The sequence below is a fragment of the Bombyx mandarina genome, chromosome 02, assembly GCF_030267445.1.
Source record: "Bombyx mandarina strain Sakado chromosome 02, ASM3026744v2".
Lineage (NCBI taxonomy): Eukaryota > Metazoa > Arthropoda > Insecta > Lepidoptera > Bombycidae > Bombyx > Bombyx mandarina.
The window spans coordinates 1883134-1907712 of NC_143209.1; the positions used below are offsets into that span (position 1 = coordinate 1883134).

At 40.1% G+C, this 24579-nt stretch overlaps 5 protein-coding genes and 1 pseudogene across 5 annotated transcripts; 3 read left to right on the forward strand and 3 right to left on the reverse strand.

Moving 5' to 3' along the window:
- Nucleotides 1-473: 473 nt before the first annotated feature.
- On the forward strand, nucleotides 474-3599 carry LOC114251179 (chorion class CB protein M5H4). The gene is made up of 2 exons (XM_028185362.2): nucleotides 474-518; nucleotides 3150-3599. Exons 1-2 carry the CDS (start codon nucleotides 474-476, stop codon nucleotides 3597-3599), a joined length of 495 nt encoding a protein of 164 aa, XP_028041163.2.
- Nucleotides 3600-11062: 7463 nt separating this feature from the next.
- LOC114251166 (chorion class A protein L11-like) lies at nucleotides 11063-13084 on the forward strand. Its single transcript, XM_028185348.2, has 2 exons — nucleotides 11063-11113; nucleotides 12746-13084. The coding sequence occupies exons 1-2, from the start codon at nucleotides 11063-11065 to the stop codon at nucleotides 13052-13054; spliced, it is 360 nt and encodes a 119-aa protein (XP_028041149.2). The 3' UTR covers nucleotides 13055-13084.
- A 1274-nt stretch (nucleotides 13085-14358) lies between these two features.
- On the reverse strand, nucleotides 14359-15082 carry LOC114251168 (chorion class A protein L12). The gene is made up of 2 exons (XM_028185350.2): nucleotides 15032-15082; nucleotides 14359-14706 (listed from the first exon to the last, which is right to left on the reverse strand). Exons 1-2 carry the CDS (start codon nucleotides 15080-15082, stop codon nucleotides 14359-14361), a joined length of 399 nt encoding a protein of 132 aa, XP_028041151.2.
- A 4087-nt stretch (nucleotides 15083-19169) lies between these two features.
- Nucleotides 19170-19732, reverse strand: LOC114251177 (chorion class B protein L11 pseudogene; annotated as a pseudogene).
- Nucleotides 19733-20053: 321 nt separating this feature from the next.
- On the forward strand, nucleotides 20054-20757 carry LOC114251162 (chorion class A protein L11). Its single transcript, XM_028185341.2, has 2 exons — nucleotides 20054-20104; nucleotides 20398-20757. The coding sequence occupies exons 1-2, from the start codon at nucleotides 20054-20056 to the stop codon at nucleotides 20755-20757; spliced, it is 411 nt and encodes a 136-aa protein (XP_028041142.2).
- Nucleotides 20758-23576: 2819 nt separating this feature from the next.
- On the reverse strand, nucleotides 23577-24287 carry LOC114251163 (chorion class A protein L11-like). The gene is made up of 2 exons (XM_028185343.2): nucleotides 24237-24287; nucleotides 23577-23936 (listed from the first exon to the last, which is right to left on the reverse strand). The coding sequence occupies exons 1-2, from the start codon at nucleotides 24285-24287 to the stop codon at nucleotides 23577-23579; spliced, it is 411 nt and encodes a 136-aa protein (XP_028041144.2).
- Between the last annotated feature and the right edge of the window lie 292 nt (nucleotides 24288-24579).

Consider the following 24579-nt stretch of genomic DNA (forward strand, 5'->3'; position numbering starts at 1 on the left):
TTTTGAACCGTATTCTTTGAAGGAGACGATTATATTCAAATAAATCTGTATTGACATATCAATAAAAATTTTTTGTCCAAATGTACAGATTGCCGCCTTTGATAATAGACGACTCATATATGATATTTTTTAATAAACCACATATGGAAAAGATATGCAGTTTAATATATTTCATATTTACATAATAATCCGATATCTCATATACGATGTGATATGTATGTATACGATATCTCATAACCTTAAAAATGTTTACAATAGGCCTAACACAAGAATAGTTTCGATAAAAATCCGATAACGCGAACCAATGAAATGCATTACAAATGTTTATCGTTTTGTCATATTTATTATCATGTCTACATAATCGTATGATACGCAGAGAAAAATTAAGTAATTAAGAGAACTGTGTTGTATATATATACACGATTTTATTTTAATCATAACAGAATCAAAAGCTACTCAGATATCTGTTCATCATGAAAGCATTTTGTTTGTATTATATCGCAGCCTTACTGGTCACGGTAAGTTATTTTGAAAACATACACGGAAGTTAATAGGTTTTAAGGCGTTGAGCGCGGAGGCTCCACTCTCGGCGGTCCGTGCTGGAGGCGTGGTCTCGCCGCTTGGCGGACCCGTCGGCCGGCATCCGTACCGTCGAGGCGGTCCGCCCGGTTCTCGCGGACTGGGTGGGCCGCGACCGCGGATGCCTCACCTTCCGGCTGACGCAGATGCTTACCGGCCACGGATGTTTCGGCCGGTACTTGTACAAGATAGCCGGAAGGGAACCGACGGCGCAGTGCCACCACTGCGCGGACCGCGACGAGGAAGACACAGCGGAACATACATTGGCGCGTTGCTCTGGATTCGACGAGCAACGCGCCGCCCTCGTCGCGGTCATAGGAGAGGACCTCTCGCTGCCGCGCGTCGTGGCTACGATGCTCGGCAGCGACGCGTCCTGGAAGGCGATGCTCGACTTCTGCGAGTCCACCATCTCGCAGAAGGAGGCGGCGGAGCGAGAGAGGGAGAGCTCTTCCCTTTCCGCACCGATCCGTCGCCGTCGAGCCGGGGGCCGGAGGCGGGAATACGCCCGTACGTCCCGGCCCCTGTAGGTGGCGGCCTCCCCCCGGTGAAGGTCAAGGGGCGACCTGAGGGGGTGAGGCCGCGCGGCGCGCTACCAGCACTCTAGCGCGCTGCCGTGGAGTGAATAGAGCGACCGGTCGACGGTGTATCGCGTCCCGACCCGGCAGGCTGGTTCTGGTCCAGCGGGGTATTCCGGGACACCAGCGGCACCGTCTGGGCGGCCCGACGGGCTGCCGTACCGAGACGGCCGACGTTTCAGAGCCTTCGATTCGCCTCGAAGGCTCCGTCGGCTGGGCGTCCTTGGGGTGAGCCGCGCCGTCTGGTTGTAGTGTTGACCGCGGTAGCCTCCCTACCTCATCCGGGTTCTGACCTCGGAGGGGATCGGACGTCGGGTGTAAGAGTGCAGGGGAGTCGTTTAGTGGGTGGGCTCTAAAATCCTTGGGCCCGCGGTCTGCTCACAACACCATGCAGATCGTTGAGTCTCACATACCCCGCGCGCCCTTTTGCGCGGGGACCTCGTAGGAGGTTCGGCCCTCTACCCGAAAAAAAAAAAAAAAAAAAAGGTTTTAAGGCGTTGTCAAATGACGATTCAAAATAAGCTCTACGCCGGTTCACTGGCCTGGAACTGAAGTTCAAAATCGCATATCAGAATTGATGTTGCACATGCTTACAAATAATCTTCATAACAGAGAAGAGAAGATGACATTGTACAAGTCTGTTTCGCACCAATGATATCTATCAGATAAGTTTGTCGTTCCTAGTAATTACAGTCTTGATAGATTAGTCTTGAGCGTCACATAGGTGGTAGGCAGAGGCTTGGTTCTTGGCATTGCTGACGTCCATGAGCGACGGTAACCACTCATCATTAGGTGGGCCGTATGCTCGTCGGCAATAAACGGCAAATAACGGCAATAAAAAAAAACGTAGCATTGCAGAGAGCAGACTTATTTAATTAAATAGGTACCTATCAAATGTTCACGATTGACTTCCACGGTGAAGGAGTAACATCGTGTAATAAAAATCAAACCCGCAAAATCATAATTTACGTAATAACTGGTGGTAGGACCTCTTGTGAGTCCGCACGGGTAGGTACCACAGCCCTGCTTATTTCTGCCGTGAAGCAGTAATGCGTTTCGATTTGAAGGGTGGGGCAGCCGTTGTAACTATACTGAGACTTTAGAACTTATATCTCAAGGTGGGTGATGCATTTACGTTCTAGATGTCTATGGACTCCAGTAACCACTTAACACCAGATGGGCTGTGAGCTTATTCACCCATCTAAGCAATAAAAAAAAGATCCACCCCACGATGTCCCCTCATATTTGCATGATCAAAGTCATCATAATGTAGTAATTCAAAGGACCTCCAACTGCAGACTTGATTTGGTCGGACCACCTCATGTGAGACCACAGTCTTGCACTGTCCAATCTTCATTGCACGATTAGGATGGACTAGTTATCTCATCGCAAAATGAATCCAAAGACAGTTTTCATCTGAGATTCTTCTGTAAAAATTAGATGCTCTATTATGCCGAGCTCTTGAAGTACAAGACGTGATTCGGATACTTGATCCACGAAATACTAAGCATTCTCCTTCGCCCACCTTTTATATATAGATGAGCTCAAATATACAAAAATTTCGAACAAAATAACAACATTAAGACAATTGGAAGGCCAGGCAATGACACCTGGTCAGTAAAAGACAAAGTCAGTATAAAGAGTCGGTCGGACTCTTTGTAGTAGTCCCTATGAAGTTAACTTTAGCATCTTAACTCAAAAACTTGAACTTGTATATAAATTGGATAGATCTTCTGACAATTGAATTAAATCGTAAGCAAATCTAAGTTAAATTCAATATGAGTTTTATTTCAATCGATATTTCGGAAGGCGGTAATGTGTAGTTTTGGGGATAAACGTTTTCATGCTTAAAACCCTTCCTTGATTTATTGAATAGGACTTAAAGGAATATCGGTTCTTTTTAATAGAAAAAGGCAATGCTTTCTCAGTAGATTTCGATCACAAACTGCTGGAAATTGTTTAAAAACCTTAAAATAGTTCTTAAATTTGTTTCAGGTTGCAAACGGCCAGTGTCTCGGTCGCGAACCACTCTTACCGACAGGTCTCAGTCCAGGCTGGGCCGGTTTCGATGGTTCTGTACCATTCGACTTTGGATTCGGCGGTCCAGGGATTGGCTTTAATACATTCGCACCTCCAAACGGCTTAGCTGCTTCTTATGGCGGAGGACTAACCGTTACCAGTTCCTCGCCCATTGCTCCAACAGGATTGACAGTTACTTCTGAAAATACTATCGAAGGCACGCTGTCTCTTACCGGACAGCTACCATTCTTAGGTGCTGTGTCTGCCGAAGGTAAATTCCCTTCTGTTGGCGTCGGATCTGTAACTTATGGATGTGGAGACGGTGTTATTGGTATCACCGCAGAAAACCCAGTCATTCCCTTAGCTTCAGGGTACGGAAATCTTGGTGTTCCATACAATAGCAGAGGCTATGGTCCAGTTTATTAATATTGGTTTGTTAAGTTGTCACAACTAATTTAGATTTGTAAGAATTTTGTTAATTTTTCTTAGATGACAGATAATTTAAGATACTAGTGATTATTTATAAAATATTCGTAATAAAATTTTATTTTATTTAAAAATACTTTGGTATTATTTGGTCGTATGTGATTACAAACACAGTATTCAATACTTTAAGTATTGCTTAACGAACGCAAGGTTGCAACATAACATTTTTCAAAATTCAATATAAATTTGGAAATGATTGGCAACCAATATAGGCTGATTGCTTAATCTAGTTAGTGCTCTTTGATGGTATATTCGGAGCTAATACAGATACAATACAATAATACAATTATGTTTCCAATTGATCTGAAGTCTGATGTGATTTTCCAAGTACGTTGAAAAACATCAATGAAGCTAACTGACTTGCTATAGAGTTATACTAGTAGCAATAAAAAGCTACTATACAACTGCTTCATCACACAATAAAACTCTCAACAAAACCAACAAAATGCTCTGGCTGAAGCAATAGCGACAGGGTAGCGAAGATCCTACTCTTAAAATTTTCAAAATCTTGTCTACTCTACTGCTAGCATCAAAAACAATCAGAACGGTAAAAACCTCTACTCACAAGGGTTACCCAATCCACTTTTTCAATGTTAAATATGTAGCAAGATTTATCAACTTTGTATTGGTAACCCATGTGAAGCAAGCTTTATCGTTAATACTAAGGCACGTTACAAAAACAGTTATTACAATTGAGTTCTTTAACACATTTTGTAATTGATTCCATAAGTCTAGCAAGGCCTGACGAATCTTGACTAAATTTTTGATGTAATAGTCATTTGCATATATCTTTAGCGTAATAATGATTTCGTGTCGTAAGGTATTATGTATGTGGAGTAATTTAGTAGGTTAGACCGATACTGGACGTAGCAGGAAATTTCGTATGAATTCTGCCAATGTTTCTCTCTAGCTTGGATTTTTATTAGGGTGCAGAATTTTTTCGTGGTCTGGAGATGTTTCTAGCTTAACGAGGACGTGTGGGTCAGCTCGGATTCAGGAAGGTGGGGTGAGATTTGCTAAAAAATGCCCGAGAACCTCTACATGAGGTCTAACAACTCTAGGCCAGCTGATTTGCGTACGCTTTGACTATCGGATCGGAATCACGACTCACTGTGAAGATCCGGCGAAAAACTCAGTGGGCAGATGGGTTTAATGTCACATCAAACTCTTTGTCCAGTAGACCTGTTCTTTGACTGCTCCTAGAGATAGAATTAGAACATTACGATATTGTTCCTGCTACTGCTGTCAGGGTTGTTATAGCGGCCGCCATGATCGCAGCGTTTACATATAATTTTGCGAGCTTACAAAACTAAGGCCTTATTGGCGTTGGAGTTTGAAGTTACTGATTGCTCATACGAATCCTTCTTCGTATTTTGCAACACACAACAGAAGAGTTGGGGTCGCGTTATTTTACTGGTGGTAGGACGTCTTGTAAGTCCGCACGGGTAGATACCACCACTTCTTGGTGCTTTCTGCCCTTTTTCGTATTTTGCAACACACAACAGATAAGAGTTGGGGTCGCGTTATTTTACTGGTGGCAGGACCTCTTGTGAGTCCGCACGAGTAGGTACCACCACTTCTTGGTGCTTTCTGCCGTGAAGCAGTAAAGCGTTTCAGTTTGAAGGGTGGAGCAGCCGTTGTACTGTAAAAACGGAGATCTTAGAACTTATGTCTCGAGGTGGGTGGCAGCATTTATATTGTAGATGTCTATGGGCTCCGATAACTACTTAACACCAGGTGGGCTGCGACCTCGTACACATATCTAAGAATAAATATTTGCAATATTTGTATCATCAACTACATTAAGAGAATTACTAACTAATATACAAAAAAATATACATGCGCCTTATTAAATGTTAGAAATAAGAAATAGAAGTGACGTTAATTCATTTGTATAATTTAAGCTCCTTATTCGCGGGGTATATGTTTCGCAAATAAACCGCGAACTCAGAAACCGTGAATACCTAATGGTAATTTTACATATATCGGATTACAGGGATACGTTCCTACGTGACAAAATAAAAACATACTTTATGCATAGTTGTAATAAGGTCTATTTTACTTTTTTATTAGTTCGTTTAACGATGCGCTTACAAAAGCTATTCAGTTGGATACCTACATATTGGAATCCTTTTTATCAATGTACGTATCGATTTACTGATAAGATCCTCGAACAAATTTTATTATATTTAGCCGCGAATATTTTTTTTATTTTTTTTTATTGTTTAGATGGGTGGACGAGCTCACATCCCACCTGGTGTTAAGTGGTTACTGGAGCTCATAGACATCCACAACGTAAATGCGAAACCCACCTTGAGATAGATACAAGTTCTAAGGTCTCAAGTATAGTTACAACGGCTGCCCCACCCTTCAAACCGAAACGCATTACTACTCCACGGCAGAAATAGGCAGGGTGGTGGTACCCACCCGCGCGGACTCACAAGAGGTCCTACCACCAGTAATTACGCAAATTATAATTTTGCGGGTTTCATTTTTATTACACGATGTTATTCCTTCACCGTGGAAGTCAATCGTGAACATTTGTTGAGTACGTATTTCATTAGAAAAATTGGTACCCGCCTGCGGGATTCGAACACCGGTGCATCTCTTCAACACGAATGCACCGGACGTCTTATCTGTTAGGCGGAATAGGATAGGAATATAGGAATTGGGTCGCGAATAGTGAAAATACGAATGAAGAAAGCGCCAATAAGGAGCTTTAAGTGTAATCCATTTGCTATTTGGTGGTAAATTCAGTGCGTTATTCTCTGGTGGTTGGGTGTACCGTGAGTTTGCCAAAGCGATACCTGCACTCTATATCTTCCACAACACAACCTTACTTCTCAGGTTGATAGGTGGGGCAGTCTTATACGATGCAATTGAGGCTTCAACCTCATGACTCAAAGCGGATTGGAGACGTCAATGAGCCCCCAAAACCATTTAGCGGGAAAAAAATAATAACTTATTCGTTTTATGTCTATATATAAAAATGAATTGCTGTTCGTTAGTCTCGCTAAAACTCGAGAACAACTGGACCGATTTGGCTAATTTTGGTCTTGAATTATTTGTGGAAGTCCAGAGAAGGTTTAAAAGGTAGAAAAATATGAAAATGCTCGGAATTAAATTAAAATAACAATTTTGTTTTCTCTTTGATGTGTCCCCGTGGGACGGATTCCTTTTGTTTGTTTTAAGTTTAGTTTATACAAAAGGGTATTTTATTTATCGATTGAGGCACTACGAAGCTTGCCGGGTCAGCTAGTACAAAATACAAAAGCCATAAGGTGATTTAGCAAACTAAACAATGTTACTATCTAACATCTAATAAAAATATAATCAGTCTTTAACAATAGTTTACAAGCGTTGTACTTATCACAGTTAGCTTTAGTTAATCTTAGTTAAGTAAATACCAGTACTGTACTGATATATACATACATAAATATATAGATAATAAGCACCCAGAGCAAACAAAATTGTTCATCACACAACATTTACCTGATGTGGGAATCGAACCGACGTCCTGAATATCTCAGGCAGTTTTTCCCAAACTTTCTTGCGCTATGCCCCACTGTAAAATTTCAAAAATGTTTATGCCCTTCATACATAATTATTAACAACATAAAACATTAAAAAATTGATTTGTTCACTTAAGAAATAGAAATGATTGGTTTTAGGAAGAAATCACTATAAAATTGTTATCAAAACACAGTAAGTAATATTTCAAAACATAGAATAAAAAAATTTAATTAAATTTCAAAATTTTAATACATATTTTTTATATTATTTTTATATCATTTAGACTATCTAGACATCATCATTGTTTTAAAAACATTTCAACAAGTATACCGCCCGACATTTCTAATATCTATACTAATAATATTATAAAGAGGAAAGATTTGTTTGTTTGTTTGTTTCGAATAGGCTCCGAAACTACTGGACCGATTTGAAAATTTCTTTTTCCATTAGAAGCCGACATTGTACCTGATGAACATAGGCTACTTTTTTAATTTTTTTTTAAATTTTTTTTTTTGGTTTCATGTGTGTTTTAATGTTTCCGAAGCGAAGCGAAGCGCTAGTAGAGGAGTAAAGATAGAACTCGTTAGAAGTTGTTGTGACCTAAAGGATAAGACGTCCGGTGCATTCGTGTGTAGCGATGCACCGGTGTTCGAATCCCGCAGGCGGGTACCAATTTTTCTAATGAAATACGTACTTAACAAATGTTCATGATTTTCTTCCAGTGTGAAGGAATAACATCGTGTAATAAAAATCAAACCCGCAAATCTATAATTTGCGTAATTACTGGTGGTAGGACCTCTTGTGAGCCCACACGGGTAGGTACCGCTGTCCTGCCTATTTCTGCCGCGAAGCAGTAATGCGTTTCGGCTTGAAGGGTAGGCCGTTATAATTATACTGAGATCTTATATCTCAAGGTGGATGGCGCATTTACGTTGTAGATGTCTATGGGCTCTGATAACTACTATTTTGTAACTTCTCTCTAATATCTGGAAATAGCATGCACGTGACTAGGAGAAGTATGGAAATAGTGGTGCAAGGTAGAGGGAGAAGAGGTCGACCAAAGAAGTCATGGATGGAGTGTGTGAATGACGATATGAGAGAAAGAGGAGTGAGTGTTAGAGGAGGAGTGACTCTACCGACCTCACCTAGTGGGCTAAGGTGGAGAAAGAAGAAGATTCCAACCGGTTTGCACAGGATAAAAAAAAGATGAAATTAATCGTTATTTTGGTTTACTGCTAAGTTTTAGCTTTTAAACTACACATAAATGAATACATATTTATAAAAATACTAACCATATGTTAAAGTTAAGATGGTCAGTGTCCCACATATTTAGATTATTAAATAAATAATAGTTTCAAAAAACAAAAAAAAATACGCTTTATAGTGAGGGGTAGATCTCAGGGGTATTTAAAACTATGGGTTAGTCACCAGTATCGAACTTCGAATTTTAATCTTCCTTTAACACAAACAATTTTCAATTTTATACAATAAATACATTTAGACGCGGGCGCACGCTATTCACACTCAAAACGGAAGCGCCCGGAACATAGATTATACACTGTTAAAAAGATCGACATAGATGCTAACTATGTATAGCGAGCGGGCATACAGCCGCGAGAGTGACGTACCGGTCGGTTTGCTACAGCTTTATATAAAATTCAACTAAAAAATAGAAAATAAATTTTAATAAATTTAAATTTTAATGTAAGAAAATTGTAAGAAAATAGAGTAAAAAAAAAAATTTTATTGTAAAAAAAGCGTGGGGTGTTATTAGTTATGAATATTTTTCTGACAGATATGAGTAGAAGAATTATTATTTCAATAATATCTTAAAAAGCACCCCACGCTTTTTTTGAAAGCGTGTAAAAAGAACTAATTTCGATAGAATTTATTCACGATGCATGGTAATTTTGGATTTGTTCTGTTAATTGTTCTGCAGGTGTTACTGCAGCCGCAGCCGCAGCCGCAGCCGCAACCGCATCCGGCGTAGCCTCCATAGGGGCTCCATAGAGACCGTATCCAGCGCCGTAGCCGAGCCCGCGGTCTTCGGCGATGATGCCAACGCCGCCGTCACCGCAGCCGTAGTTGATGCCACCAGCACCAACAGTGGAGAATTCGCCGACAACAGCAGCAGTTTCGAGCAAAAGTTACCGCAGACCCCGACAGTACCCTTGTGCTTGTCATCGGAAGATACACCTAAGCCAGTAGGAGTGGCAGAAGCGGTGATGAAGAAGAGACCTCATTCGTTGGAAGTTCTGAGAGCGGACGCAGAAGGATTGTCATCCAGACCCCCATTGCTGTAAATGCCGTAGCCCCAACCTCCAAAGCCACATCTACCGAGACTGGCGCCGATGCCATCTAAACCAAAACTTAAGGCAGCCTATAAAGAAATAGCGGGTGATATTAGTTAAAATACATCTATTTCATCACAACTTCGAGTATAATTAGCTTTAAATGTTACAAGAGTCCGTTCATATCACAAACACACATGCCTCCATTTTTAGAGACGAATTCGAAATCCCAATTTGATATGAGGAAGAGAAGAGTGAGTGTTGAGATGACGGCTGATAGAAGAGAATGGAATTGAAAAGTTGTGCCGACCCCACCTAGTTGGATAAGGTACAGAAAAAGAAGAAGAATTGATATAACAGCTATGTAACTTTTCGATCTGGAATGCTCGATTGCTTTGCGTCAGAAATAGGTAAAATGGTGGTACTAATCTGTGGTTGCTCAAAACAAATCTTACCACCAGTAAATAGTTAAAGAATTATAAAGATGACTAGAAATTTCATTAGAATATTCGGTAGCCCCAACCAACTGACGATTTGATTAGTCTAAGGTCTTATTCGCTTGCAATGACAGTGGTTTTAATAATATCTATGAATCCTGAAAACCAAATTGAATCTAGTTTGCTTATTGTCTTCAAACGAATTTACTGTTGAGTACAAATATCCTATCTGAATAGAAAAGAAATTTTAATAAATTTGAATTAAAAATAGTGTAAGAAAAAATGATTTTAGTGTAAAAAATTCTATTTTTTAGTTCCATTTTCTATAAAAAGCGTATTTTGTTAGTTTTTTTAAACTATTATTTGTTTTTAATTTTTTAGTTGAATTTCAATTTTTTTTTCAAATTTTTGTTTAATATTGATTTGTCATTAATCCTTAATAAGTATACCAATCCGACGTTTTGAAGGGGGTCATGTTCAAAGATTCCGTTACATACTAACATACATACGTTTGAAGCTAATAAAAGCGTATTAAAATGGACGTCTCCCAAATGTTTTTTTTATTTTTATTTTAACCTACATACTCTCTGGTAGCCTAAGGGACTATTTCAGCTACGCGCGGAAAAGTGAGTTCACGGGCTCAACCCGACAGAATTTGCTAGCAAGAGCAGTGCTACACAAAAACGGTAGCCCCAGCAGAGTCGCATCGCTTCAAAGTGTGTAACTTCAAATCGATTATCATCACAATCATTTACCAACCTGAGCAAAAGCGGAGATGCAAACGGCGATCATGAGTTTGGCGGCCATTTTGTTTGGCGGCCATTTTGTTTGGCTGTCAGACTTCAGAATGATATCATCGGTATTTCGGTCTGCTTTTATACAGAGCACTTTTGGTATCCTATCTTATAGACGTGACTTAGATGCACGAGAATAAAAAGCCTTTTTCGGAACGATGTTATCAGAAGAATAAATGTTGAAACCCATCTAGAAAATTCGAAGAAAACGTGTCGATTCAATACGAAGAGTCTAATTTCTTCATCATCGGCCCAATTATTTCAAAATCATAACGAAATCGTCCCTAAAACCAGGCATCGTTACGGTATATAACATTTGTTCTCGTAGTACTAAAATTATTCTGCATCCAGTACGCGAATACATCATCATGTCTACCTTCGCCTTCCTCGCCCTCTGCGTTCAGGCTTGCCTAATCCAAGTAAGTAAAAACTAACAAAGAATTTTCTGACTATTTCACTACAACACAAGATTTAAATTCGCTTAATCAGATACTAATCCAATGCTTTAGTCCCACCGCATCCATCCACAACAAATACTTATAAATACAGTAAAAGCTCTGTAAATATGCCGCGAGACTTTGAATATGGAAAAAAGCGCGTTTACAAAGGATATTCAGTTGGATATCACATATTGGAATCATTTTCATCAATCTGTATATACCAATGTACCGATTAGATCCGAGAATAAACAAATCCTTAGCCGCAAACATAAGTACTGGGTCGCTTTTTTTTAATCCGCCAATAGTGCAAACGCGAATGAAGGAAGCGCGAATAAGGGAGCTTTTACTGCAATCCATACCTAGGAATGATACTGCACCTTTGTAAGGGGTGGGGATAATTAACAACACTTTCATACTTTAATATCGTTTTTTATATTGTCACTAGCTTTTGTCCGCGACTCCGTCCGCGTGGAATAGTTACTTTGGCATAACGCTAAAAGTTACCCCCCACTTCATTTTCGTAGAAAGTAAAAGTATTTTTTAATTATAGAATGTGTCGTACCTATAACGAACTGGCAAGGTCGTCACCTGAGTTAGATATTTTTACTTGTAGGTTAGTTACGTTTAGAAAAATGTTCAAGGGCATCCTCCACTTTATTAATAGGTAGGTTAATGTAATTGTTTAATGTATTATATTGTGAATATTTTTTTTTTCCTTACATTATTCGTTAGATTAGTTTTTGTTATTGTGTTGTTTTGTTATAATTGTAAGGAACATTGTTATACAAATTCAGCACTATATGTCTTGTTTTGTCGTGCGCACATAACTTATGTTGCAAGCCAGATTTTGTTTCTTTTTATTTGTGTTTTTTATGTATCTTTAGCTTGTGATGTGTGTTGTGAGCCTAATAAAAAAAATAAAAAAAAGAGCTATTTAAACCTCTATTTTGAAACATTCTTTATTGGTGCTCCACTTGTATTGGCTTTACCGTGATGTTATAGCCTATAGCCTTCCTCAATAAATGGGCTATTTAACACTGAAAGATTTTTTCTAATTGGACCAGTAGTTCCTGAGAGTAGCGCATTCAAACAACGTTTGTTTGAACTCTATACTAATATTATTATTAGTATAGATTACATTATTACCGACGCGACCTTTCGAAAGCTGCACAGTTTTCGTGGTCGCTGACGATTGTCGTCCGTGTGCGTTTCCTATAAAAAAGGGTGGCAGACAGTAGGGAGAAGGTGTGGGCAGAAGCGTCGTTGTGCTTTTGGCATTGCCGGTGTCCATGGACGATGGTTATCTCTTTCTATTGGGTGGGTCATATTCCTGTCTGCTAATTGAAGCAATACAGAATGGGTATGCTCATCAAGGTTTCTTAACTGTCTCTCTGTCTGTCTTTTTTTTATCTTATCCTTAGTAATAGTTCTAATGGAATCATATTGTGAGGAATATACCAACATTTGTACCTTGGCACCGACCTTTTGACCAATTCCCAATTCATGGTATGGTTAGCATATGTGGTTAAAGGAAATTTACCTCAGATTTTATCGAAGTTTAAATCACTAGGTGTAATGTTTGCCGATCTAAACATGTGTTTGATTTTTTAGAGCGTATACGGCCAGTATTGGGGTGGTCTGGGTGGTTGCGGCTGTGGCGCTGGGTGGGGCGGCCGCGGATTCGGCTATGGAGCTGGCTGGGATGGCTTTGACGCCGGATATGTAGGCGAGTACGGAGGCACTGGAATCGGTAACGTCGCTGTTTTTGGAGAACTGCCCGTCGCCGGTATAACCGCCGTCTCTGGTCGAGTACCCATCATCGGTGCTGTGGAATTCGGAGGCCCGGCTTGCGCCGGAGGTGCTGTGTCTATCTGCGGTCACTGCGCTCCCGTCTGCGGTTGCGGTCGTGGGATCTATTAAGAACGCTTCCTATCCGAAAAACTTTCACGAATCCGACAATAGAAGGCTACGAATAAGCAGATCTAGTTTTATTTCATTACCCACTAATATACCCATACACGAAAGAACAAGTTAAAATTTAAGAAAACAATTGAATTATAAAATACATCGAAATAAAATGGGATCTTCGCGTGTCTCACGTGGGATCCTATAATCCACCCGCCTCTGCACTCTGGTCCAAGAGTCCGACCTCTCCCGATGTCAGAACCCGGGTGGGGTAAAGAAGTTATCGCGATCATCACTGCCACCAGACGCGCAACTACAAAATCCCCCAACATGATAGCTCTTTTAACATATTCCTCGTCCTAGGGTTCTGATAATTGTAATAATACATTAAGAAAGGTTCTGTAATCAATATTGAATTTACTGGTGGTGGATTAATATTATTAATCGCCCCCAAAACCAACACGATTCAGCTTATATCCACGAAGTGCTCGTGAGTTTCGGCTTAAAGAATGGGCCAGTTATTTCATAAAACAATCGAGGCTACATCTTTTTGTTTCAAGGCGGGTTTTTTATTTTCTTACTACACGATGTTATTCCTTCATGGTGGAAGTCAATCGTGGACATTTGTTAAGTACGTATTTCATTAGAAACATTGGTACTTGCCAGTGGGATTCGAGCACCGGTGCATCGCTAGATACGAATGCACCGGACGTCTTATCCTTTAGGCCACGACGACTTATGAGTGGTGGACATTCATTCACCTTTTGATGTTTAAGGGATTCGGTAAGCACAAGGACTGTAACTTTGTTCATCTGTGCAACTAAAATTGCTCGTGTCTGAATTGGCTTTTGATTGTTTTTTTTTATTACTTAGATGGGTGGACGAGCTCACAGCCCACCTGGTGCTAAGTGCTGAGACACGAAAAGATGCTGATAACAAATAAACCAAACAATACTCATATTTCTCGTTTTTTTGTTGTTCACAAAATGCTGTTTTGTGGTTGGAACTCAGCCGTATGACAAACTATTTTTTGTCCAGTTTTGGAAATATTAGAAAAAGCTGCAAGGGGTTCACCTTATCTCATTTTTTGAAAGTGGTTTATGACCAAAAAATAGTCTGCGAACCTCAGCTGTTCTAATCGAAATATGATTTGTCCTGTAACTTTGAACGAATATCTTAGAATTTTGCATACTATTTGGTATAAGTGTATTAAGGTCATATGACTGTATTATTACGGGCCGTAATTAAAACGAAGTTAATTCAGAAATAATAATTTATAATTTGATTATTCGTTGATTTTTTCAAAGCACGCGTTCTATTTAAAAGTACCCACGGCCGCAACTACAGGTAGGACCGCAATGTCCAGCTATGCAAACAGAACCGCCAGCGCAGGCTTCCCCACCGAAGCTAACAGTACCGATGACAGGCACGCGGCCTATAATAACAGTGGTACCAGCGACGGGCAACTCGCCAGCGACGCCTAAATTCCCGAAGCCTTCGCCGCCGTATTCGCCAATGTCGTATCCGCCGTCAATACCATTCCAGACAGCGCCAAGGCCGTTCCAACCGGCACCGAGTCCGTACCGACCAGCGCCGAATCCAAGACCACCCAAACCAGCTCCGCAGCCACAGCCGCCCAGAACGCCCAAGTACTGGCTGGACACGTTCTAAAACAAATGGACATGCTATGAGATTTAAAGATACTAAAAGATGTTACAGTAAACTAATTACTGGCGATAGGACCTCTTGTGAGTCCGCACGGGTAGGTACCACCACCCTGCCTATTTCTGCCGTAAAGCAGTAATGCGTTTCGGTTTGAAGGGTGGGGCAGCTGTTGTAACTATACTGAGACCTTAGAACTTATATTTCAAGGTGGGTGGCGCATTTACGTGTCTATGGGCTCCATTAACCACTTAACACCAGGTGGGCTGTGAAACGAAAACCGAATCTTTTCATTTTATTTATAGCGTCTTATTTGCAGTAAATACTTACTTGGATCAGATAAGCCTGAATGCAGATGAGAAGGAAAGCGAAGATAGACATTTTGTTTTGTTTTCTCGTCCAGATACAGAATGAAGGCTCTTTTAAGAACTAACGCTTTTATACTAGTCAGCCTAGGATCATTTTTTTTAAATTCCGTAATAGTAAATATTTAAATTACAAAACCTCTATTCTATTAAATAGGCACGTTCTATTAGAAAAAAAAAATAGTACAAAAAACGTTGATATTACATCAGTTTTCTAGATTATCTTTATTGAGCCTTACATAAGGAAGGACCTTAACAGAAAGTCACGTACCTTGAATAGGATACTTGGTAACAGTTTTGTATAAAATGCCACGGCAGAAATAGGCGGGGTGGTGGTACCTATTCATGCGGACTGACAAGCGGTTCTACCACCAGTAACTATTATTACCACCTGTAACCGCCAGCTATTACTGCCGTTACTGTATGTCGGTAATCCTAACGACCTTTCTGTCTTGGGGGGGTTTTTACTGTTCCCGAATTGGTCCACGGTCCATAGCGAAGTCAATTATCACCACTACGGACTATTTTCCCACCGATAAAGACATGACATTTAATAGCTTCAGGGAAAAACCGTGCAGTGGAATTAGTCCCAGAGCGTATTAATACGTAGAAAAAGAGATATTTCAATATTTAGAAACACATCGTCCCAGCCAATGCCTTAGAACTCCACTCCCAGGTAATATGGTGCGATTGTGAGATAGAGAGGGTTCATTTAAAATACAAATAAAAAAATGCATCTTTATTTCGCAATCTTTGTATACGTAGCTAAAAATCCTGCACAACATGAATGAACTGACCCCTGCGCTTCCCCGACCTTGGACGTCATCAATCTGACCTATCCCTTTTTATATTTACCTTACCTTACCTTTTATATATTATTAGCTGACCCGGCAGACTTCGTTTTGCCTCAATCGATAAATAAAATACCTAAACTTTTGTGTAAAATAAACTTAAAACAAACAAAAGGAGGGGGGTCCGACGGGGGGGGGGGGTGACGGTGGACACAAAAAAAGGAAAACAAAATTGTTATTTTTATTTCATTTCGAACATTTTCATATTTATCTACCTTTTAAACCTTCCTTGGACTTCCACAAATAATTCAAGACCAAAATTAGCCAAATCGGTCCAGCCGTTCTCGAGTTTTAGCGAGACTAACGAACAGCAATTCATTTTTATATATAGAGATTTAAAATCTATTTATTCTAGTTAAATGGGACAGAAGTACATGGAGACAGAGCGACCCTCATAAGTGCGAGTACTGACAAAAAATAATAAAATTTTAAGGCAATAAATGATTTGATTATTATTTACAAGTTCATCTCCTGTCTTTTTTTTATAGTTTAATTCTATATAGCTCCAAAATTATTCTTCGTAGCTCATAGGCATCAGAATGTTATAAATATTATACGCTGGATCTGTCGTACTACTTGAGATTCCAAGTGCTTTTGACTGTCATTCTATCCACACGTCCACAAACGTTTGACATAACCCCCTCCCCGGTCAAACCTCGCCAAAATGATCTATCCTGCGTTGCTTACATCCAGCAGATAGATCTTAGTGAATCTCAACAGTTTGTCAATCCACCTGGTGTCAGGACTGTCATTCGCTTCTATAAAAATATAATCATACGGGCGGGTAGTAGAAACAGAAACACAGCTTAAAGCCTGAACAGGATTTTGAGATATTTCCGCTCGAGAGGAGCTCAGATCATACAGTACTACCCAGAGTTAGATGATCAGGCACGTGTAATTTTTTTAGGTTCTCTTGAGAGCTCCCTTAAATATTTTACTTTGTATTCTCAAACACCTGGTTTGGATTCTGAAGCAAATTATTACAAAATTTACGATTTTGGAGTATCTATTTATCTATCTATCTTTCAGCCCGCAGGCATCTACTGGTGAGCATAGGCCTGCCTAAGCCTCGCTACAACGACAGTTTCTGCGCTGTCTCTTTCTTTTGTGTTTTAAACAGATCATCAGTCGACTCCTACAATCAATTCTTCTTCTTTTATTTTACAGGTTTTCTTTTGATCAGGACCCACGAATTTGGTCAAGGTGTTGCATGCACCACAGTCAGTCAAGGATTTTCCATGGCTCTCCATAAGAATTAAGCTTTAGGTTTATATTTATTATGTAACCAAACGCTACGTAATTAACACCACTCACGAACATAGCCCAAGAAGATCCGGAACAAACTTCTTAATTGATCAAACATAGCTATTATTCCGCGAATATGGCTTCAGTGTTTTTTTTTTTTTTTTTCTTTATTGCTTTAGATGTATGGAAGATATCACACCGCACCTGGCATTAAGTGGCTACTGGAGCCCACAGACATCAACAACGTAAATCCTGCCACTCATCTTGAGACACAAGTTCTAAGTCTCAGTTTTAGAGTACAACTACAGATATATGCGGTTTGTCTCATTAAAAGTTGATGATTATATAAGGATTGGCAACAACGCTTATTGTATGCCCACACCTATAGATTCCACAAACCCTTATAGTCCTGCCGCTAAATAATGCGTTCCGGCTTGAAGAGCGCGACAGTTATACTATACGATTGAGATTATAAACCTTATTTCTCAAAGGCATCAGTAACCACATAAAACCAGAGGGGCCGTCAATGCTCTGGGTGAGAGCATTATACAAAATTGATGGTCTAGACGTAACTTCATGATTACTATTGGTATAAAAGACGATGATCGCGACACATAAAACAAGCAATCATAGTTGTTCGCACATTGCTAACATTGACGTAATGTATGCACGAATTACAGATTTTTTTATTTATTTTTTGTTGTTTAGATGGGTGGACGAGCTCAAAGCCCACTTGGTGGTAGCTGGATAATGAAGCCCATAGACATCTATAACGTAAATGCGCCACCCACCTTGAGATATAAGTTCTAAGGTCTCACCTATAGTTACAAAGGCTGCCCCACCCTTCAAACCGATCCGATCCCTTCGAACCGATATGGATCATGATTGAGTGAGATATATAGGAGAGATCGTTTTAGAAGGGTAAAGAGACAGCGAATGGGTGTTGGGCATATAGTTTTATTTTTATACTAAGAAAGAATTATTAAGAAAGACGGAAAGTTTGTGTGAAGCCATCAACTGTTTTATTGGCCCAAAACGAATAGAGGATCCCACTATATCTACCATATTTTTTTTTTTTTTTTATTGCTTACGTGAGTGGACGAGCTCACAGCCCACCTGATGTTAAGTGGTTACTGGAGCCCATAGACATCTACAACGCCACCTAAACTAAATGCGCCACCCACCTTGAGATATAAGTTGTAAGGTCTCAAGTATAGTTACAACGGCTGCCCCACCCTTCAAACCGAAACGCATTACTGCTTCACGGCAGAAATAGGCACGGTGGTGGTACCTACCCGTGCGGACTCACAAGAGGTCCTACCACCAGTAATTACGCAAATTATAATTTTGCGGGCTTGATTTTTATTACACGATGTTATTCCTTCACCGTGGAAGTCAATCGTGAACAATTGTTGAGTACGTATTTCATTAGAAAAATTGGTATCCGCCTGAGATTCGAACATCGGTGCATCGCTTCAACACTTATGCATCAGACGTCTTATCCATTAGGCCACGACGACTACTACCATTCTAAAGACTTACCGATATCGATAAATGCCTAAACTAATTAGGGTATGGAATAAGGTCACTAGCAACCTGAACTCAAAAGCATGGAGATCACATGAAACCCTTAAAGCTTTTTGTGTGTTGTCAGATGAGTAATTCGTTTCTATCTAGTTGCATATTTTTATCTGGTAGTAAGGTTCTCTAGTGAGCCCGCATGGTTAGGTACTACCACCCTGCATATTACTGCTGTGAAGCAGTGATGCGAGTCGGTTTGAAGGGTGGGGGTGCCACTGTACTGTATAGCTGGGACTTAACAATCATGTCTCAAGGTGATTTGTGGCATTTACGTTGTTGTCGTCTATAGGCCTCAGTAATCATTTAGCATCAGATGGGCAGCTCGTCCACCTATGCAAGCAATAGAAAAAAAGACGGTTAGGAATATAAAAGCATAATTGTATAAAAAGTTTGTTATATTTATTTTTGACTAGTTTTGCTGTACATCTATTCATTAGACACCACCACATCCACATCCCCATCCGTTTCCAGCGTAGCTTCCGTAGCCGAGACCTTAGCCAGCGCCGTAGCCGAGACCGGCGCGGCGATGATGCCAACGGCGCCATTACCGCAGCTGTAGTTGATATCGCCAGTGCCATCAGTAGCAAACTCGCTGCCGACAACTGCAGTTCCGAGGATAGGCAGGTTGCCGCAGATGCCCACAGTTCCTTCATACGTGTTCTCGGAAGACACACCCAGGCCAGTGGTGGCAACAGAGCTGGTGACAACAGCGAGGGCTCCTCCACGGGACGCTCCGAGAGCAGAAGCAACGCTGATGTCATTGGCCAAACCGCGATACCCAAGACCACCGTAGCCACAGCCTCCGCAACCGGCACCAGCGCGACCCAGACCGAGGTACTGACCCAGAGCAGCCTGAAGTCACAAATGACATTATTCAATCTTTTAACAATACTGATATCTAGAAAACATTGATATTAAATTTTATTAACTGAACTGCTGACCTGAGCGAAAGTGGCGACGCAGACGAAGAAGATGAGCTTAGCTACCATTTTGGTTCACTGAATAACCTCGGGATGGATTCAGTGTAAGCTCCACAGCTTTTACAGAGAATACCGGGTACTGTCATATCTCACACACGTGACTTGACTGTGAAAGGTACAATAATTTTCGAAATACCATTATCTAAGAGCGGTAATAGAAAAGAATACTTTAATGTACGTGACCTATATTCGATGAAAAATAACATTTCTAAATTGTATAATTGTTATTACATAACGTTTTCGTAGTATCAGCTAACAAATGACTATAAAACAACTGAAATATGGAAGTAAAGTCATTCTGTATTCAATCGGAGTATTCTCTACAGCAACATGTCTACCTTCACATTCTTCCTGCTCTGTGTCCAGGCTTGCCTGATCCAAGTAAGTTGTTTCTTTTTAAATTTAATTTCATGTCTATGCATGCGTTGTTGTCACATTCAATTGGTTTCTGAAGATATTACCCGATATTTTGATACAGCTGTTACTTGAAGTTACTTTCTCTACTCCTCGGGAACGATAGGTTGTTCTCAGAAAGAGGCATGGCAGGTTTAGTAGTTAATTTGGACGTGGTCTACTAGACATGGCCACTAATATTCCGAGTAGACTATTATCTTGTAACATCCTGTGATCCGATAAGGTAGACACTATAATTTGAATATTTTTTAATTTTGTAGAACGTGTACAGCCAGTACTTGGGTAGTCTGGGCGGCTGCGGCTGTGGAGCTGGTCTGGGTGGCCTCGGACTGGGCTATGGAGCTGGTTGGGACGGCTACGGAATCGGATGGAATGGTCTTGGCGCTGGCTGGAATGGATTCGACGGTAGATACGGCGATGGCTGCGGCTCATACGGCGGTGAGGGTATCGGTAACGTTGGAGTCGCCGGTGAGCTGCCCGTCGGTGGTGTTACCGCTGTGGGCGGCCGCGTGCCCATCATCGGTGGTGTCGAGTTCGGAGGTCCCGCCTGCGCAGCTGGTGCCGTCTCCATCTGCGGACACTGCGCCCCCACCTGCGGATGTGGACGTGGTATTTACTAAGCGGAAATCAGTTTGATTTAAAAATCTATACAGTATGTGAAAATAAAATCTTTCTGAGACTGTATTTTGTTGTTTCTCATCCCACTCTCTATTGCCGTCTCTAAATTATGATTCTGCAAAAAAAATTCAAGACTATCTTATCAATTAAATCTAGACATAATTCAATTTACTTCTACTGCTTAAGCTGCCGTTTTCCATGACCAAGATAAATGTAAATTATTCAAAAAGTCAGAAATAATATAATGACATTAAAAAAAATAAACTAAGATTAGATTGCAGTCGTCGTGGCCTAAAGGATAAGACGTTCGGTGCATTACAGTGCATTGAAATACGTACATAACAGATGTTCACGAATGAATTCCACGGCGAAGGAATAACATCGTGTAATAAAAATGAAACCTGCAAATCCTATGTAATTTGCTTAATTACTAGTGGTAGGACGTCTTGTAAATTTGCATGGGTAGGTACCACCGCTTCGCCTATTTCTGCCGTGAAGCAGTAATGGTTTTCGGTTCGAAGGGTGGGGTAACCGTTGTAACTATACCTTAGAACTCATATCTCAAGGTGGGTGGCAGCATTTATATTGTACATGTCTATAGGCTCAGGTAATCATATTACACCAGATGGGCCGTAAGCTCGACCAAAATAAATAAATAAATAAAATAATTAATAAAATAAAATAAAAATTAATAAAATCTAATAAAAAAATTTAATTTAATTTAATTTAATTTAATTTAATTTAATTTAATTTAATTTAATTTAATTTAATTTAATTTAATTTAATTTAATTTAATTTAATTTAATTTAATTTAATTTAATTTAATTTAATTTAATTTAATTTAATTTAATTTAATTTAATTTAATTTAATTTAATTTAATTTAATTTAATTTAATTTAATTTAATTTAATCTAAGCAATAAATAAAATAATTAAGATTATATTATAAAATTAATTTAAATTTCAAATTAAAATTGTAATTCTACTTCATAATATACATACTCCGTGTATATTATGGAGTAGAATGTTGTTTAATACAGGCTGAGGTATTTTAAATTAATTCATGAAGATAATACGTCAAAGACGTCGCGTCATCATACTGTGGGTGCTGGCGGTCACTTCATATCATATGCCGATAACCATTATAATGTCAGATAGATCGCAAGCTTATTTGCAAGTCTGCCAAAACACAAAAAGTCAGCTAATACCTGTCTGGTTGCAGTGTTGGCCGCGGTAGTTCCCTTACCCAAGCCTAGTTCTGGGGTCGGGGAGGATCGGACGCTTGCAGAGATGTCGTTTAGTGGGTGGGGTCCTAAATTCCATCCCTTGGGCCCGCGGTCCGCTCCCAACATCTGCGGACCTTGCAGTTCCACATACCCCACGCGCCCCATAGACGCGAAGACCTCATAGGAGGCTCGGTGCCCGGGCGAAAAAAAGAAGCTAAATAGATATCTGACGAATGAAGCTTTAGTAGGCATATACCCGCACGCAACTAAGCGCGACTCCACATTAAATGGGGCCTACTTCATATTACCTGACATTTTGTACCGCTCAGTATTATTGTCGATTAGTTTTTGTATATAAGTGCCTGTTGTTTATTATTTTCATTCAGTGATCTTTGCTTAATTGATCTGACCAATCTATATAAAATATATAAAAATGAATTGCTGTTCGTTAGTCTCGCTAAAACTCGAGAGCGGCTGGACCGATTTGGCTAATTTTGGTCTTGAATTATTTGTGGAAGTCCAGAGAAGGTCTAAAAGGTAGGTTTAAAAGGTAGGTCTAAAAGGTAGGTATATGAAAATTAACAATTTTGTTTTTCTTTTGATGTGTCCCCCGTCGGACGGATTCCTTTTGTTTGTTTTATGTTTATTTTGTACAAAAGTTTAGGTCTTTTATTTCTCGATAGAGGAACTACGAAGTCTGCTGGGTCAGCTAGTAAAGTAATAAAAATCTCGCCATTGTTTATCTTACGTGCACTGATTCACATCAGATCTGTTTTGAACATTATTTACCGAACGGTAAACTGTAATTGGCTGAAGGCCTGGTACAACCAGCCACTTAAACGCATAGTGACTCTAATACCATCCCTTAAGAATTCTGGCTAGTTATTTCTTTATTGGCTGTATGCAGACGAGCATACGGCCCACCTGATGGTGAGTGGTTACCGTCGCCCATAGACATATACAACGTAAATGCGCCACCCACCTTGGGATATAAGCTCAAGATATCGAGTATAATTACAACGGCTGCCTCACCCTTCAAACCGAAACACATTACGGCAGAAATAGGCGGGGCGGTGGTCCTTCCGGTCGGACTCACCAGACATCCTCTCTATCACCAGTAATTATGAAAAATACATAGAATTTTGCAAGTTTGAGCTTTATTACACGATGTTATTCTTTCACCGTCGAATTCAACCGTGAACATTTAATTTTGGCAGTACGTATTTCATTAGAAAAATTAGTACCGGCCTGTGGGATTCGAACACCGGTGCATCGCTAGATACGAATGTACCGGACGTCTTATCCTTTAGGCCGCGACTACTGTAATCTGATCTTAGTTTTTTTTTTAATGTCATTATATTATTTCTGACTTTTTGAATAATTTACAATTTTTTTAGTCATGGAAAACGGGTAACTTAAGCAGTAGAAGTAAATTTAATTATGTCTAGATTTAATTGATAAGTAGTCTTTAATTTTTTTGCAGGATCACCATTTAGAGACGGCAATAGAGAGTGGGATGAGAAACAACAAAATACAGTCTCAGAAAGATTTTATTTTCACATACTGTATAGATTTTTAAATCAAACTGATTTCCACTTAGTAAATACCACGTCCACATCCGCAGGTGGGGGCGCAGTGTCCACAGATGGAGACGGCACCAGCGGCGCAGGCGGGACCTCCGAACTCGACACCACCGATGATGGGCACGCGGCCACCGACAGCGGTGACACCACCGACGGGCAGCTCACCGGCGACTCCAACGTTACCAATACCCTCACCGCCGTATGAGCCGCAGCCATCGCCGTATCTACCGTCGAATCCATTCCAGCCAGCGCCAAGACCATTCCATCCGATTCCGTAGCCATCCCAACCAGCTCCATAGCCCAGTCCGAGGCCACCCAGACCAGCTCCGCAGCCGCAGCCGCCCAGACTACCCAAGTACTGGCTGTACACGTTCTACAAAATTAAAAAATATTCAAAATATAGTGTCTACCTTATCGGATCACAGGATGTTACAAGATAATAGTCCACTCGAAATATTAATGACTATATCTAGTAGACCACGTCCAAATTAACTACTAAACCTGCCATGCCTCTTTCTGAGAACAACCTATCGTTCCCATGGAGTAGAGAAAGTAACTTCAAGTAACAGCTGTGTCAAAATATCGGTAATATCTTCAGAAACCAATTGAATGTGACAACAACTAAGTAACGCATGCATAGACATGAAATTAAATTTAATAAGCAACAACTTACTTGGATCAGGCAAGCCTGGACACAGAGCAGGAAGAATGTGAAGGTAGACATGTTACTGTAGAGAATACACCGATTGAATACAGAATGACTTTACTACCATATTTCAGTTGTTTTATAGTAATTTGTTAGCTAATACTACGAAAAAGTTATGTAATAACAATTATACAATTTAGAAATGTTATTTTTTATCGAATATAGGTCACGTACTTTTATATATTCTTTTCTATTACCGCTCTTAGATAATTGTATTTCGAAAATGATTGTACCTTTCACAGTCAAGTCACGTGTGTGAGATATGACAGTACCCGGCATTCTAAAAGTTGTGGAGCTTACACTGAATCCA